The sequence below is a fragment of the Canis aureus genome, chromosome 35, assembly GCF_053574225.1.
Source record: "Canis aureus isolate CA01 chromosome 35, VMU_Caureus_v.1.0, whole genome shotgun sequence".
NCBI lineage: Eukaryota > Metazoa > Chordata > Mammalia > Carnivora > Canidae > Canis > Canis aureus.
This window is the reverse complement of record NC_135645.1, coordinates 1820202-1836371: the sequence shown is the minus strand read 5'-3', so window position 1 is coordinate 1836371 and position 16170 is coordinate 1820202. Positions and strand designations below refer to the sequence as shown.

The following is a 16170-nucleotide window of genomic DNA, read 5'->3' as shown; positions in this document are numbered from 1 at the left end:
CTTGGCATAATATCAACATTAACAATATTGATACTAAGTCATCTATTTTTTTCTTTTAATAACAATCTCATTTAACTGCCCCCCAAATTGCCCTCCTCCTGCCCGCAAACAAAAATTTCTATGAGTTTTGAAAGGTGGTAAATTACCTGCATGTATTTACTCAATTGAAACCAAAAGCCCTTACATATTTTCATTAATTTATTTTTGAAATAGGCTACATGCCCAACATGGGACTTGAACTCATGATCCTGAGATTAAGAGTTGCATGCTCTACCAACTAAGCCAGCCAGGTGCCCCTATTTTTAAACTCTAGGTGGTTCTTAAACTTTCCCAACTGTTAATGCTATGAGAAAGCTTATATCCTCATAAAATCATCAACTCTACCTGCTGTTGGAGGGACATTGCGAGGAGTCTAAATCACTCCAGTACTGACTACCTAACATGTGCTTTTTGTATAGCAGAGAAGAAATATAAACTGAGGAAAAAAAAGATGAGGGAATGACCTAGATGCCAAGTTATAAGCTCCTTTATAGGATGACTCTCAATGGGACTAGCTTTTCTAATTTGAATCTAAACCAAGAGAAAAAGAAATCCAATTGGCTAATTCTGAGAAAATGGGAACATGAAAATCCTGAGGCATCAAGATAGAAAAACTTCAGGGACACCTAGGTGACTCAATTGGTTAAGTATCTGACTCTTGATTTTGGCTTAGGTTACAACCTCAAGGTTATGAGATTGAGCCCTGTACCCTACTTAGCATGGAGCCTGCTCGGGATTCTCTTCTCCCCTCTTTCCCTCTGCCTACCCCTTCCCCACTTTCTCTCTCCATCTCTCTTAAAACTAAACAAGACTTTGTATCTCTCTTCATGATAACCAGACATCTAAGCCATGTGAGTAGCATCCTTATTTTCACTTTTCACTCAGCTCAGACCATCTCAGACCATCTGGAGACTTTTCATGCAAAGTCCTTGGACCAAATTTTGACAATCAGTGGACCATATGAGCAAAAACACCAGCATCCAGTAAGTAATCAATAAATAATTGATAGAGGCGCCTGGGTGGTTCAGTTGGTTAAGCATCTGACTCTGGATTTTGGATCAGGTCATGATCTCAGGGTTGTGAGACTGAGCCTTACATCAGGCTCTGTTCTGGGCATGGAGCCTGCTTAAGATTCTCTCTCTTTCTCTTCCTCTCTGGCCCTCCCCAAAGCCACTGCTATCCCAACCTGGTCTGTGCACACACATTCTGTCTCTTCCTCTCTCAATCAATCAATCAATCAATCAACATGTCCACTTACTTATGAATATCTCCAGTGTTTGTTTGTTTGTTCTTACTTTTCTTTTGGGACTTGGTTGTGACTGTATCAGATTTTCTGGAATTCAAGGGAGAAGCCAAGACATTTCCATCACAGGAATTGTTCTTCAATAACAGAAAAAAGCATAACAGACATTAATAAAAACAATTATAATAAAATAAGCTATTATTTTGACTAATTCAGAATCCACAACAGAATTTTTCAGGTCTTATACTCACATATAAATTCTATACATCCTTTGAATAATACTGACTCTGCAAAAATTATTATAAGTAGGATTAAGTCCATCCAAGTTGGTCTACATTAATGACATTTTTAGTCTACGTTATAAATCAAAGGGCATGATGATACTAACAATCATTTTGTTAATGAATGGCTTCATGTAATTTTAACTACCTTAATCTACAGGGAAAAATTCAAAAGAGTTGTGGCTATATCTGGAATAAAAAGTAATTTTGGGTAGAAATAATTTAACCTACAGATTAAAGAGAATACCAGTATCATAAATATTTACTTGCTGTACCAGTCTCATAAGTTTCTCACTATACTACCAGAAGAATTAATATACTTGGTGGTGGCAGACATTTGGCTTTGGACTGCCTAACTTTCTCAAGTAAACCAAGTATTCTAAAATATCAACAGATCTACTCTTTTAATCCCTATTAAAAACAAGAAGGATTAGAACAAGACTCTTTACAGGCAGAGATGACCCCAGATTCTCCTCTCTGGTGTATTTTTTTTACTTATGTCATTTGTTATTCTATTGATCAATGTCTTAAATTTCCTGATTGTGTACCTTTTTAAAACTATTCCACTAAAATTTTAAAAAGAAGAAATATATTAAAAAGGGCAAGGGTGGGGCGCCTGGGTGGCTCAACTGGTTAAACATCTGCCCTCGGCTCAGGGGTCCTAGGATTGAGCCCCGTGTTGGGCTCCCTGCTCAGAGGGGAGTCTGCTTCTCCTTCTGCCTCTCCCCCTGACTTGTGCTCTCTCAAATAAATAAATAATAAATATTTTTTTTAAAAAAGGGCAGGGGTGCCAGGATGGCTCAGTTGGTTAAGTTTCTGACTCTTTACTTCACAAAGGTCATGATCTCTGGGTTGTGTGCTGGGTGTGAAGCTTAAGATTCTCTCTCCCCTCTCTGACCCACTTTCCCCTCTTGAAAAAAAAAAAGGGGGGGGGATATATAATCTAAAACTTGGGTACACTATGAATAGTAGGCCTCTCCAAAAAAAAAAAAAAAACTCAATTCTAGATATATTTTGTTTTGTTAAGTATATTTTAAGATATTTATTGTTTATAAACAGGAATTGTTTTTAGATACTCTCAAACTTGAGTGCACACCAGGCTTCCCTAGATGCCTCTGGGAAAGGTATTCCGAGAATCCCACCCCCAGAGAATCTGATACAGTAGACTTAGAACAGGTATGGGGGGCACCTAGGTGGTCAGGTGCTCAGGGTGTGACTCCGGATCGAGTCCCGCATCAGCTCCCTGCAGGGAGCCTGCTTCTTCCTCTGCCTGCGTCTCAGCCTCTTGTCTGTCTCTCGGGATTACATAAATAAAATTAAATAAAAAAAAAAAGAAAAAGTATGGGAATTTGTATTTTAAAAGAACCTTTGGTGATTCTGTCAGGATCGCACTGTACCCTCAGGACTCAAAGTATGGTTTTATCATCCTTCTATTCATCTTTCCCAAGGCAGTAATTTAACTACACAGCAAAATAATAAAATCCAGGTCTAGCGTATTACTTAAAAATTTAATGTGCTTCACTTCCATTTCTTTTTAAGATTTTATTTAATGTGCTTCACTTTCAAAAAGTGATTTGCATCCATATAATTTAATGTTTTTGCCACTCTTAAAAAGATTTAGATAAGACTGTGTAGCTACAGGAACAATCTCTAGGATATACCAAGTGAAAACAGGCAAGAAAAAAACGGAGTGTGACTGATACATTATTTTTAGGTGAATAAGAAAAATTAAGGAACTGTTTAGTGCTAACCTTTGGGGAGACTGAGGTAATGGAAAAGGAATGAGAATATGGAGGTGGGAGGGGACAGAGGAAGCTTTCACTGTGAATAACTTTCCTACAGACTCTGAATTTACTAAAATACTTAGGATTTTTTTCACATGTACTTCAGAGCAAATACATAACATGCAAAAAATGTAATAATACGCAAAAAATTTTGTTTTAATTAGAACATATATGTCAAAAATCGCTTCTAGTAGGGGATTCCTGGGTGGCTCAGCGGTTTGGCACCTGCCTTTGGCCCAGGGTGCAATCCTGGGGTCCCGGGATCGAGTCCACGTTGGGCTCCCGGCGTGGATCCTGCTTCTCCCTCCTCCTGTGTGTCTCTGCCTGCCTCTCTCTCTCTCTCTGTCTATCATAAATAAATAAATAAATCTTTAAAAATCACTTCTACTCATGGTGAACTTCCTCAGATCTTTGAAACCCACGTAGTTTCACGGTTGTGAGATGGAGCCCCAGGTTGGGCTCCACCCTCAGTGTGGAGTCTGCTGGAGTCTCTCTCCCCCTCTGCCCCTCCTGCTTGTGTTCTCTTTCTCTCTAAAATAAATAAGTAAATCCTAAAGAAAAAAAGAGAAGAAAGAGAAGAAAGAGAAGAAGGAAGGAAGGAAGGAAGGAAGGAAGGAAGGAAGGAAGGCAGGCAGGCAAAAACCATGTAGTCAAAGCAATAGGAACATCAATACTTCACGGTTCTCTCCTAAAACTTACGATATTAACGCTTAGCTTTCTTGCTAGTTCCTCATCACTTTTCAGTTGCTCTTCCATCTCTCTTCGCCTTTTTTCTGCCTGTCGTTTTTCCTCCTCTTCCTCCTCTGCTAATAATCTCTGTATGTATTCTTCACTGGCTTTGTTTTCTTCTTCTTCACTAGCTCGTCGCTCTGCCTCCACCTTAAAAATGATTAATAAAGAACAATTCTCTGAACTTTTAAATATTTAATATATTTAACTTTTTTTTTAAGTAGGCTCCACATCCAGTATGGAGCCCAACACAGGGCTTGAACTCATGACCCTGAGATCAAGACCTGAGCAGAGATCAAGAGTCGGATGCTTAACCAAACAAGCCACTAAGGTGCTCCTATACTTGCAACGTTTCTTGAGAAGAACAGCAAAAGTAATAAAAAAAGAAAAAATTGGCAGGAATTACAATGTTTCAAATGATGTACAAATATGAAAGCAAATTCCTACAAAACAGGAAGCCTTCCCCAGTCAGCCCTATGAAATCTTCATCAAACCTCCACTCCTCTTCACCTACCACACCTTCAACTACACTGTTATCCTGAAGTTAGGAGGAAGCCCCCAGGCACAGTGGGTGGGACTGGAGTGGTTGCTGAAGAAGCAACCACAATGGTGATTATGTGATTTACAGATGAGCAGACAGAAAAGCAAGTAACTTTTTTTTTAAAGGTTCTTTTAAAAAAGATTTTTATTTATTCATGACAGACACAGAGAGAGGCAGAGACACAGGCAGAAGAAGCAGGCTCCATGCAGGGAGCCCAATATGAGACTCGATCCCTGATCTCCAGGATTACACCCTGGGCTGAAGGCTAAACCGCTGGGCCACCACGGCTGCCTGCAAATAACTTTCTGAGCTCATGGCAGAGTAGAGACTCCAGCTCAAATTCTAAGACTCGAGGCCATGTTTGTGGTAATTTAAACTGTACTTCCTGGGGCACCTGGGTGGCTCCGTGGTTGAACATCTGCCTTCGGCTCAGGGTGTTCAGGATGTGATCCCGGAGTCCTGGGATCGAGTCCTGCCTCCGGCTCCCCACAGGGAGCTTACTTCTCCCTCTGCCTGTGTCTCTGCCTCTGTTTCTCATGAATAAATAAAATCTTTTTTTAAAAAAAGAAGAAATATGAGGGAAATAATCTCTTCCTCTGCCATGTGAGGACACAAGGAATAGGCAGTGGTCAAGCCAGGATAGCAAGTCCTCATCCAACAGATCTGCCTGTGTCTCAATCTTTGACTTCCCAGACCCAGAATTCTGAGAAATAAATGCTTTTTGTTTACCCACCCAGTTTACAGTATTTTTGTTATGGCAGCCCCAATGGAAGAAGATACCCATAATCTACCACCTTTTTTCCATGCTTTAAACTCAAAGCTTCAGGGAAATAAAAAAAAACCTTTCACAATTAAATGCTTAATAATTGCTATCACAAAAACTAATTCAATGAACAATTCACAAGCTCGCAAGATATAAAATTAATATGCAAAACTCAATTGCATCCACATACAGAAATAATAACCAGTTAGAAGTTTTAACAGATGAGAAGACAAAAATGATAAAAAAATTGGCAGAAGACACAGAAAGTTCATCACCCCCAAATTATAAAAATGTCCCTTAGTTATATGAAATACAATCTTTCTCATAATAAGAGAAATACCAAGTAAAACTACGCAGAGATAGGACTTCCAGCCACTAATAATGATAGAGTAAAACACTGGTGGAAGACCTCTTCCAACAGAAAACAAGTTTAAAACCTGGACATTATACAATAAGCAACTACCAAAGGAGATAGAGTGAACATAATCAGACCAACTGCTCCTCCTGGCTTTAAGCCTGGAGCTAACATAACCTAACACCTGTGGAAGCTAACACACACTTCCGGTCCCTTGATATTCTAAGGTTCACAGGCAGGGATGCCTGGGTGGCTCAGCGGTTGATCCTCTGCCTTCAGCTCAGGAAGTGATCCTGGGGCCCTGGGATCCAGTACCACATCGGGCTCCCTGTGGAGAGCCTGAGTCTCCCTCTGCCTGTGTCTCTGCCTCTCTCTCTCTGTGTGTCTCTCATGAATAAATAAAATCCTAAATAAATAAATAAATAGTTTACAGACAATTTACTGGGGAAAAGACGCTCATTATAATACATGGGGATAAAATAAGGGAATATTTGTATGAAATTAAAAAAAAAAAATCAACCTCAACCCCTACCTCATGTCATAGTCAAAAACTAACTGAATGGATTATCAATCTAAACATAACTAAAACAAATTCTAGAAGAAACTTTTTGTGACTTTTGGGTTAAGCAAAGTTATCAAAATTTATAGCTAAGATCAGTGAATTTTCCTATATTGAACCTTACCATAGATAAATTCTACCTCAACAAAGCTTTCTTTTTTTTTTTTAAAGAAAAACTATGCCAATACCATTTTTCAACCATCAGATTAGCAATAATGCAAAAGTCTGCGAGTACTCTGTTGGCAAGAGTATTTTGAAATAGGCATTCTCAACAGAAATGCAAAATGGTATCCCTACGAAGGAGAATTTGGCAGTTCTAAGAAATCTACAGTATCATTTATGCTTCAACCTGGCAATATCATGTCTAGCAATTACTCAGAAGGTATACTTATAATATTAAAATATGTATGCACAGTATTATTTGTAGTTAGAAAATACTGGAAACTATTTTTCTTTCTCTTGAGTGATATGGAGTGATTTCCAGGAAATATTACCAAGGAAAAAAAAGGAAGGTTCAAAAGAGCATATAATATTACATATTATATGTAATATGTAATTACATATAAGTCCAGGGGTGCTTGCCTTGTTTATCTCTACAAAAAACACAAAAGGAAGGATAAACTACACAGAGATAAAACTGGTTATCTACAATGTGGTGGGCACAGGGTAGGTAAGATACCGGAGGGAGTATCCTCTCTGACAATAACTTTTTATATAATTTTTACTTTTGGATGCATATTAAAATCCTACACATTCAAAAATATACAAAGAAATCCATAAAGATGGGATGGGAAAATAGAAAAAAAAAATCACTATTACATAAGGGCACCAATTATATATAAATAAATTAAAGCTAGTTTGTAACTATTGTGAACACATGTAAAAAATAGAGTCTTTGTAAAGTACATTTTTAATTTATATTTCAATATATATTATTTATACAGGCATATATATGGCACCTTGGTGGCTCCGGCAGATAAACCTCCGACTTCTTAATTTTGGCTCAGATCCCACAACCCCTTAATTTTGGGGTTGTGGGATCAAGCCCCTCGAGAAGCACCATGCTGAGTGCTGAGTATGGAGACTGCTTAAGACTCTCTCCCTCCCTCTGCATCTCACCCCAACCCCTGGCACATGCATACTATCTCTAAAAATAAATAAATAAAAATAAATAAATAAAAATAAATATTTTTAAAAACCCCACAAAACTGTAAGCAAAATCTGAAATCGAAAACTGAAGAATGTTCCCCAAAAAGAATAACTATTTAGTACCTACCTTGCTTATCTCCTCTTCATATTCTCTTCTCAATTCCCCAGGTTTACTTAATAAGCGAACTGGCTGATAGTCATCAACTGTTTCAGATCAAGAAAGAAAATATTATTACAGATAATACAGAATTTTAAGGCTGGCTTTGGTCTTTCATTAAATCTATGTTGGGGCAGACCCAGTGGCGCAGCGGTTTAGTGCAGCCTGCAGCCCAGGGCTTGATCCTGGAGACCCTGGATCAAGTCCCAGGTCAGGCTCTCTGCATGGTGCCTGCTTCTCCCTCTGCCTGTGTCTCTGCCTCCCTCTCTCTGTGTCTCTATGAATAAATAAATAAAGCCTTTAAAAAAAAAATAAAGTTTAAAAAAATAAATAAATAAACCTATATTGGCCTGATCCCAGATTGCCAGGATCAAGTCCCACATTGGGCTCCCTGCATGGAGCCTGCTTCTCCCTCTGCCTATGTCTCTGCCTCTCTCTCTTTCTGTGTCTCTCATGAATAAATAAAATCTTAAAAAAAAAAAAAAAAGGTAATCTCTACATTCAACATAGGGCTTGAACTTTCAACCCAAAAATCAACAGTCACACTTTCTACTATGGCCAGCCATGCGCCTGCCTATGGAATTCCATTTTATTTTTTAAAGATTTATTTTTAACTTGAGAGAGAAAGAGAGCATGAGCAGGGGAAGGAAGGGGCAGAGGCAGAGGGAGAAGACTAGACTCCACTCAACTCAGGGCTCAATCCCAGAACCCCAGGCCAAGATCATGACCCAAACCCAAGCAATGACTGAGCCACCCAGGAGCCCCTGGAATTCCATTCATTTATTTATTTAGATTTTATTTGAGAAAGAGAGAGAGAGAGCACAAACTAGGGGGAAAGGGAGAAGCAGGCCTCCCACTGAGCAGGGAGCCCAATGTGGGGCTTGATCCCAGGCCACGGATCATGACCTGGGCCAAAGGCAGCTGCTTAATCATATGAGCCCCCAGGTATCCTGGAATTCCATTTTATTTTTTTTTAATTTTTTTAAAATTTTTATTTATTTATGATAGTCACACAGAGAGAGAGAGAATGAGAGAGGCAGAGACACAGGGAGAGGGAGAAGCAGGCTTCATGCACTGGGAGCCCGACGTGGGATTCGATCCCAGGTCTCCAGGATCGCGCCCTGGGCCAAAGGCGGGCACCAAACTGCTGTGTCACCCAGGGATCCCTGGAATTCCATTTTAAAAGAAAGTCCAGGGGTGCTTGCCTTGTTCGGTCAATAAAGCATGGGACTCTTGGATGTTGGGGTCATGAGTTTGAGCCCCATGTTGGGTTAAGTTTAATAAAAAAACTTAAAAAGAATGAAAGAAAAATAGAAAGTCCAGAGGTTTTCTGGTTCAAAACGGCACATGAATACATATACTTAACTCATGTTCTACAATCTATTAAAATAACAGTAAAGGAAATTTTAAACAGTCATCTTACAACAGCAAAGAGATTAGGGGAAGGGTCAATCGGTAAACAAGAAACAAATTTGGGGACACCTGAGTGGCTCAGCGGTTAAGTATCTGCCTTTGGCCCAGGGTGTGACCCTGGGGTCTTGGAATCAAGTCCCACATCAGGCTCCCTGCATGGAGCCTGCTTCTCCCTCTGCCTGTGTCTCTGTCTTTCTCTTTCTCTCATGATTAAATAAATAAAATCTTAAAAAAAAAAAAGATTTATCGATTATCGATGTATTTATTAGAGGAGAGAGAGTACGTGTACATACCACTGCGCACAGGAGCAGAGGGAGGGCAGACGCAGACTCCCCATTGAATGTGGAGCTGACCAGGGGCTCAATCTTATAACCCTCAGATCATGACCTGAGTCAAAATCAGGAGTCGGACGCCTGACCCACTAAGCCACCTAGGTGCCCCTCAAAAGTCATTTTTTTAAAGAAACTGAATTGTCTGGACAGAGCCAGCACAGCTAATATGAGAGGTGATGGCCTGTAAGCCTTCTAAAATCTGGCACTTAAGGGTGGGAAAGCATAAATGCCAAACATAACCTCAAACTGTCCACCAGTCACCAATGCCAATGTATGCACAAGGACTGTTATTCTAGGGCCTCAGTTTGATTTGACTGATTGATTGAAGGGCCTCATTTTTAAATATAAAAGCAAAACCAAGGATCATCAGACATTTAAAACAAATCTATAGCATTAAAGAAACACTAAGCCACAAAGAGGGGAATAAAACCATCTTGAGTTAAATTCAGAAAAAACACAACTGCTTGTTTATAGGGACAGCTATTACTAAACTCCAGCTGACTACTGCCACCAGGAAACTTAGGTCTGTCCTTGCCATATTTTCTGATTTTTTCAAGACAATTCAGAAATCCATTTTAATGTGAAATCTCCCAATTTTAAATGTTGGCACTGAATGGGTCACAGAAAACAAAACATGTCTGTGGGCTTTGTATGGTTTGCAGCCAGTAGTTTGCAAATTCATAGAGTAACTAAAAACAGTAATATAACTCTATAGTAGGTAGTAGGTAGCAGTGAAATACACTAAATTCTCATTTTAGCTCTTGAGGATTCATTTGAGGCAATACAGTGAGAAATACAGTGTAAAGCTCCTGAGAAAAAAGCACAGGCTCGAAACAAAGCGAAGACAGGAGAAACAGCACTTCAACTATAGCACTACTAATAAAGGAGGATAGGGTATGTATAGAAAGGTAGTGTAATATCAGATGTGACAGCTTATGGGGTGGCAAATTTTTCCTATAAAGGGCAAAATAATAAATATTTTTTGTGGGTGAGGTGGTCTTTACTGCAATGACTCAACTCTTGCCATTGTAAGCACAAAAGCAGCCATTGATATAGATGAGTGCCTCCATTCCAATAACACGTCATTTACAAAAAAAGATGAAGGTCAAATTTGGCCTCTGGACCCCAAAGTTCTCAGAAATTATGTGTTATGTGTGTATACATGTGTAGTGGTATGGTGAACATTAAAAAATTACAGGCATTGAAAAGGGAAATTTTTGCTTATTTTACCCTTAAAGAGTTTGCTTATTAGTAAAAAATAAAAATAGCTAAGGGTACCTGGGTGGCTCAGTGGTAAAGCCTCTGCCTTTGGCTCAGGTCATGATCCTGGGGTCCTGGGATCAAGTGCCACATCAGGCTCCCCACAAGGAGCCTGCTTCTCCCTTGGCCTGTGTCTCTGCCTCTCTTTCTGCGTCTCTCATGAATAAACAAATTAAAATCTTAAATAAATAAAAAACAGCTAAAATATTACGAAAATTAAAAGACAACCCACAGGAGGAAAATACTTGCAAATAATTTATCTGATAAGGCATTAATATCAAGAACATATAAAGAACTCCAACAACTCAACAACAAAAAACAAACCCAATTAAAAAAATGGGTAAAGGGGCAGCCCGGGTGGCTCAGCAGTTTAGTGCCCACTTTCAGCCCAGGGCACGATCCTGGAGACCCGGGATTGAATCCCACATCGGGCTCCCGGTGCATGGAGCCTGCTTCTCCCTCTGCCTATGTCTCTGCCTCTCTCTCTCTCTCTCTATCATAAATAAATAAAAATTTAAAAAAATAAAATAAAATAAAAATCTTAAAAAAAGAAAAGGTAAAAAAATAATAAAAAAATGGGTAAAGGATTCAAACATTTTTCAAAAAAAGCGACATAAGTGGCCAACAAGCACATAAGAAGATGTTAATATCACTAGTCATTAGGGAAATGCAAATCAAAACAACAAAGAGATACCACTTCATAACCATTAAGATGGTTATTATAAAACAAAACTTTTTAAGATTTTTTTTTTAAAGATTTTATTTATTCAGTCACATGGGGGGGGGGGGGCAGAGACACAGGCAGAGGGAGAAGCAGGCTCCATGCAGGAAGCCCGATGTGGGAATCGATCCCAGGTCTCCAAGATCGTACCCTGGGCCAAAGGCAGGCGCCAAACCACTGTGCCACCCAGGGATCCCTATAAAACAAAACTTAAGTGTTGACAAGGAGATGGAGAAACTGAAATCCTTATGCACTGTTCATAAAAGTGTAAAATGGTGCAGCAGCTATGGAAAACAATATAGTGGTTGCACAAATAATTAAAGAGAATTACCATATGACCCAGCAATTCCCTTCTGGGTACATACAGCCAAAAGGTGGAAGTAATCCAAGTGTTTATCAGCAGATAAATGAATAAAATGTGGTAAATACAGCGGAATATTATTCAGTTATAAAATGGGATGAAAATAAATAAATAAAATGGAATGAAATTCTTGGTTTTTTTCTAAAAGATTTTTAAAAATTAATTTATTTGAGAGAGAGAAAACATGTGGGGAAGGGTAGAGGGCAAAGCAGCCCAAAGAAGGGCTGAATCTCAGGACCCCAGGATCATGACCTGAGTCAAAGGCAGACGCTTAACCAACTGAGCCAACCACGTACCCCATGAAATTCTGACATACTGTATAACAATAATTAACCTTGAAGATATTATGCTAAGTGAAAAAAGTCAGACACAAAAGAACTAATACCTATTATGATTCTACTTATATGAAGGTACCTATAGTAGTCAAATTTGACAGAAAGTAGAATGGTGGTTGCCAGGGGTTACGGGAAGGAGGAATTGGGGAGTTATTGTGTAATGGCTATAGTTTTAATTGTGGAGAATGAAAAGTTCTGGAGATGGATGGTGGTGATGGCTGCACATCAATGTGACTGCACTCCATGCCACTGAACTGTATACTTAGAAACAATTAAAATGGGGACACCTGGGTTGGCTAAGCGTCCAACTCCGATTTCAGCTCAGGTCATCATCTCAGTGTTGCAAGATGGAACGCTGCTTGAAGCTCCATACTCAGAGGACAGTCTGCTTGAGATCTCTCTCTTTCTCTCTCTGGCTCCTATCCCAAGTCACTCTCTCTAAAATAAACAAAATCTTAAAAAAAATCAAAATGGCAAATTTTCTGTTAAATGTATTTTGCCACCATAAAAAAACAACAAAAATCAAAACTTGTTATAAAGAAAACTACATAAAATAAAAAATAAATAAATAAGAAATAATAAAAATAAAAAACAATAAATAAATAAATAAATAAATAAATAAATAAATAAATAAATAAATAAATAAATAAAAATTTAAAAAGGGATCCCTGGGTGGCGCAGCGGTTTGGCGCCTGCCTTTGGCCCAGGGCGCGATCCTGGAGACCCGGGATCGAATCCCACGTCGGGCTCCCGGTGCATGGAGCCTGCTTCTCCCTCTGCCTGTGTCTCTGACTCTCTCTCTCTCTCTCTCTGTGTGTGTGTGACTATCAAAAAATAAATAAATAAAAAGAAAACTACAGGAGGATGGCTTGTTTCCTTCCCCTTAGAGAGTAGCATACTCTTTGTGGTCATTTTTTTTTTTTTTTAAAGGTTTTATCTATTTATTCATAGTCACAGAGAGAAAGAGGCAGAGACAGAGGCAGAGAGAGAAGAAGCAGGCTCCATGCTGGAGCCCGATGTGGGACTCGATCCTGGATCCCCAGGATCACACCCCAGGTTGCAGGAGGCGCCAAACCGCTGCGCCACCAGGGCTGCCCTCTTTGTGGTCATTTTGTAGAAAAAAAGCCACCGTGGATCATCACCCATGGTTAATTCCTTGGGTGGCAACACTGGATTTTCATTTGACGATTTAAAATGGCTTTGGAATAAACATTAAAAAAGAAAAGAAAAAAGAAAACCACAGGGCTAAAATGGAGACACTTAAGGCTCCACATAAGTAAATGAAGATTTAATATCTAAACTAACTTTAGGGGCATCTGGGTGGCTCAGCTGGTTAATTGCCATCTGCCTTTGGCTCAGGTCATGATCTCAGGGTCCCATGATCGAGCTCTACATGGGGATCCCTGCTCATCAAGGAGTCAGCTTCTCCTTTTCCTTCCAAGTTAATCAAAGAATTGAATGTCCAAATACTGGACCAAAATAAAAGATCACAATAAACCTAACTTGAGCAATTAAGTCATTCATAAAATTACATTACTTTCATCACTCAATTTGATTCTGCTTGTATCATGCCAGAAATAGTTTTCTTCTTCCAATTAAATTTGCTCACCCAATAATGAAAAAAAAAAAATTTGCTCATCCAATCTTCCTCTGAAGCCTGAAGTAGGGTTCCTTGATTCTTCTAGTTTCTGGTGGTTTACCAGCAATCTTTGGTGTTCACTGGTTTGTAGGTGCATTACTCTAACCCTCTGTCTTCACATAGTGTTCCCACTACGGGTTTTCTTATCATTCTCCTTCTGTGTGTCTGTCTCTGTTCAAATTTTCCATTTATGAGGACACCAGTCATAATGGATTAAGAACCACAACACTAACAACCTAAAATTGACTACCTCTGTAAAGATCTTATTTCCAAAAAAATATCTTATTTCCAAATAAGGTATGAAGTATAGAAGTTAGGAGTTAAACATTTCTTTTCCAAGGAGACACAATTCAACATATAACAACGTGTAATTGGTCTTCACTGAAAAACTATAAAACATTATTGAGGGAAATTGAAGATTTAAATCAATGGAGAGAAAGACTGTTTTCACAGGTACAAGGGCTCTATGGTGTTAACATATCAATTCTCCCCCAAATTGATCCAAAGATCCAACACAACCCAAATCAACTCCTACTACACTTTTGGTAGAAAGTGGCAGGTTGACTTAAAAATCTACACGAGGGGGACGCTTGGGTGGCTCAGCGGTTGAGCATCTGCCTTTGGCTCAGGGCATGATCCCGGGTTCTCGGGAAACCCACAGGTTTCCTGCATGGAGCCTGCTTCTCCCTCTGCCTGTGTCTCTCATGAATAAATAAAATTAAATTAAATTTAAAAATCTACATGAGGGAAGCCTTGGTGGTTCAGCTGTGTAGCACCGCCTCTGGCCCAGGGCATGATCCTGGAGACCAGGATCGAGTCCCACATCGGGCTTCCTGCATGGAGCCTGCTTCTCCCTCTGCCTGTGTCTCTGCCTCTGTGTGTATGTGTCTCTCATGAATAAATAAATAAAATCTTAAAAAAAAAAAAAATCGGGATCCCTGGGTGGCGCAGCGGTTTGGCGTCTGCCTTTGGCCCAGGGCGCGATCCTGGAGACCCGGGATCGAACCCCACATCGGGCTCCCGGTGCATGGAGCCTGCTTCTCCCTCTGCCTGTGTCTCTGCCTCTCTCTCTCTCTCTCTCTCTCTCTCTGTGACTATCATAAATAAATAAAAATTAAAAAAAAAAAAAAACTGCCAAAAAAAAAAAAAAAAAAAAAATCTACATGAAAATACAAAGGACCTAGAATACCCAGAACAAACATGAATAATAATAATAAAACTGGAGATCTATTACTATGTGACTTCAAGATTTTCTGTAAAGCCACAGGAATCAACAGTATGATTTTAACATTAAAATCAACAAATCGGGCAGCCTGGGTGGGTCAGCCGTTTGGCGCCGCCTTCAGCCCAGGGTGTGATCCTGGAGACCCGGGATCGAGTCCCGCATCGGGCTTCCTGCATAGAGCTTGCTTCTCCCTCTGCCTGTGTCTCTGCCTCTCTCTCTCTCTGTCTCTCTCATGAATAAATAAATAAAATCTTAAAAAAAATAATAAACAAATATCCCTGTAAATTGTCCTAGGAACATATAGCAAATGAAGAAATATTTCCCAAAAAATTTACTAAATCTCAGTAAGAAAAATGAGAATCTGTAGCACTTGAACCACAACCTTCTCCCCACCTTCCCCAAGCCAAATAAGAAGTTGGTTCCATTTCAAGTGGGGTGGCCAACTAATGATGTTGGCTACGATAGTTTGTACTTGTTTTTTGATGTTTCTATGGAGGGTTGACAGCTTGGAGCTGCCTGCCATTTTTCTGACAGCACTCTATCAGCCTTCTTTTAAGTACTTACCACTAAAATTGGCATCATTTTCAAGAATGCCCTTATGCTTGGACTTCTCTACAGTCTATTGTAAATAAAGCCATTTTCTTTGCAGGAGATCTTTGGAGCTCTCAGTTCTTATGGTCTGCCTCTTTCCCTGGGCAAAATCTGAGTTACTGCTCTAGAGCTGGAAGGCAAAGACTATGGCTTACTTCTTTCCTTATGAACAGGTCATTAGGCAGGCATAGTAGCCTCCACAGTCTTCTTGGCTTTCCTGCTCTAGAACCTTTGCCCTATGAGTGAGCTGTGATGAAGGCAAGGGGACCCTAATATTCTCTACCTGCTTTGCCGAGGTAACGAACGCTTCCTTTCTCTGAGTATGAAATGGATGGAGGGGGATCCCTGGGTGGCACAGGGGTTTGGCGCCTGCCTTTGGCCCAGGGCCCGATCCGGGAGACCCTGGATCGATTCCCACGTCGGGCTCCCAGTGCATGGAGCCTGCTTCTCCTTCTGCCTGTGTCTCTGCCTCTCTCTCTCTCTGTGACTATCATAAATAAATAAAAATTAATAAAAAAAAAATTTGAAATGGATGGAGAAAGGGAACCCATAGTTTCTCAGGTCCACTCATCTGGAATTGAGCCTCTGCAACAGTGAGCTGGAAGGGATAAGACATGCTGGCAGTTTGTTCTTCCCAGAGGGATGCTACAGTCCTTTACCAGGAGCTGGAGAGACAGGGAGTCCTGGCTTGGC

At 39.9% G+C, this 16170-nt stretch overlaps 1 protein-coding gene across 3 annotated transcripts in view; it reads right to left on the bottom strand.

Annotated features, from left to right (window-relative positions):
* Window positions 1–16170, bottom strand: part of RNF168 (ring finger protein 168) — a 33041-nt gene that overhangs the window by 10811 nt on the left and 6060 nt on the right. Inside the window, exons 3-5 of one of the 3 annotated variants that reach the window (XM_077884247.1) lie at window positions 7571–7647; window positions 4047–4226; window positions 1298–1419 (exon numbers count right to left, since the gene is read on the bottom strand). In XM_077884247.1, coding sequence (XP_077740373.1) covers window positions 1298–1419; window positions 4047–4226; window positions 7571–7647 — 379 coding nt within the window. Of the gene's footprint in view, window positions 1–1297; window positions 1420–4046; window positions 4227–7570; window positions 7648–16170 lie in introns of those variants that run through there. The other 2 variants (XM_077884248.1, XM_077884249.1) reach the window with 2 other exon arrangements.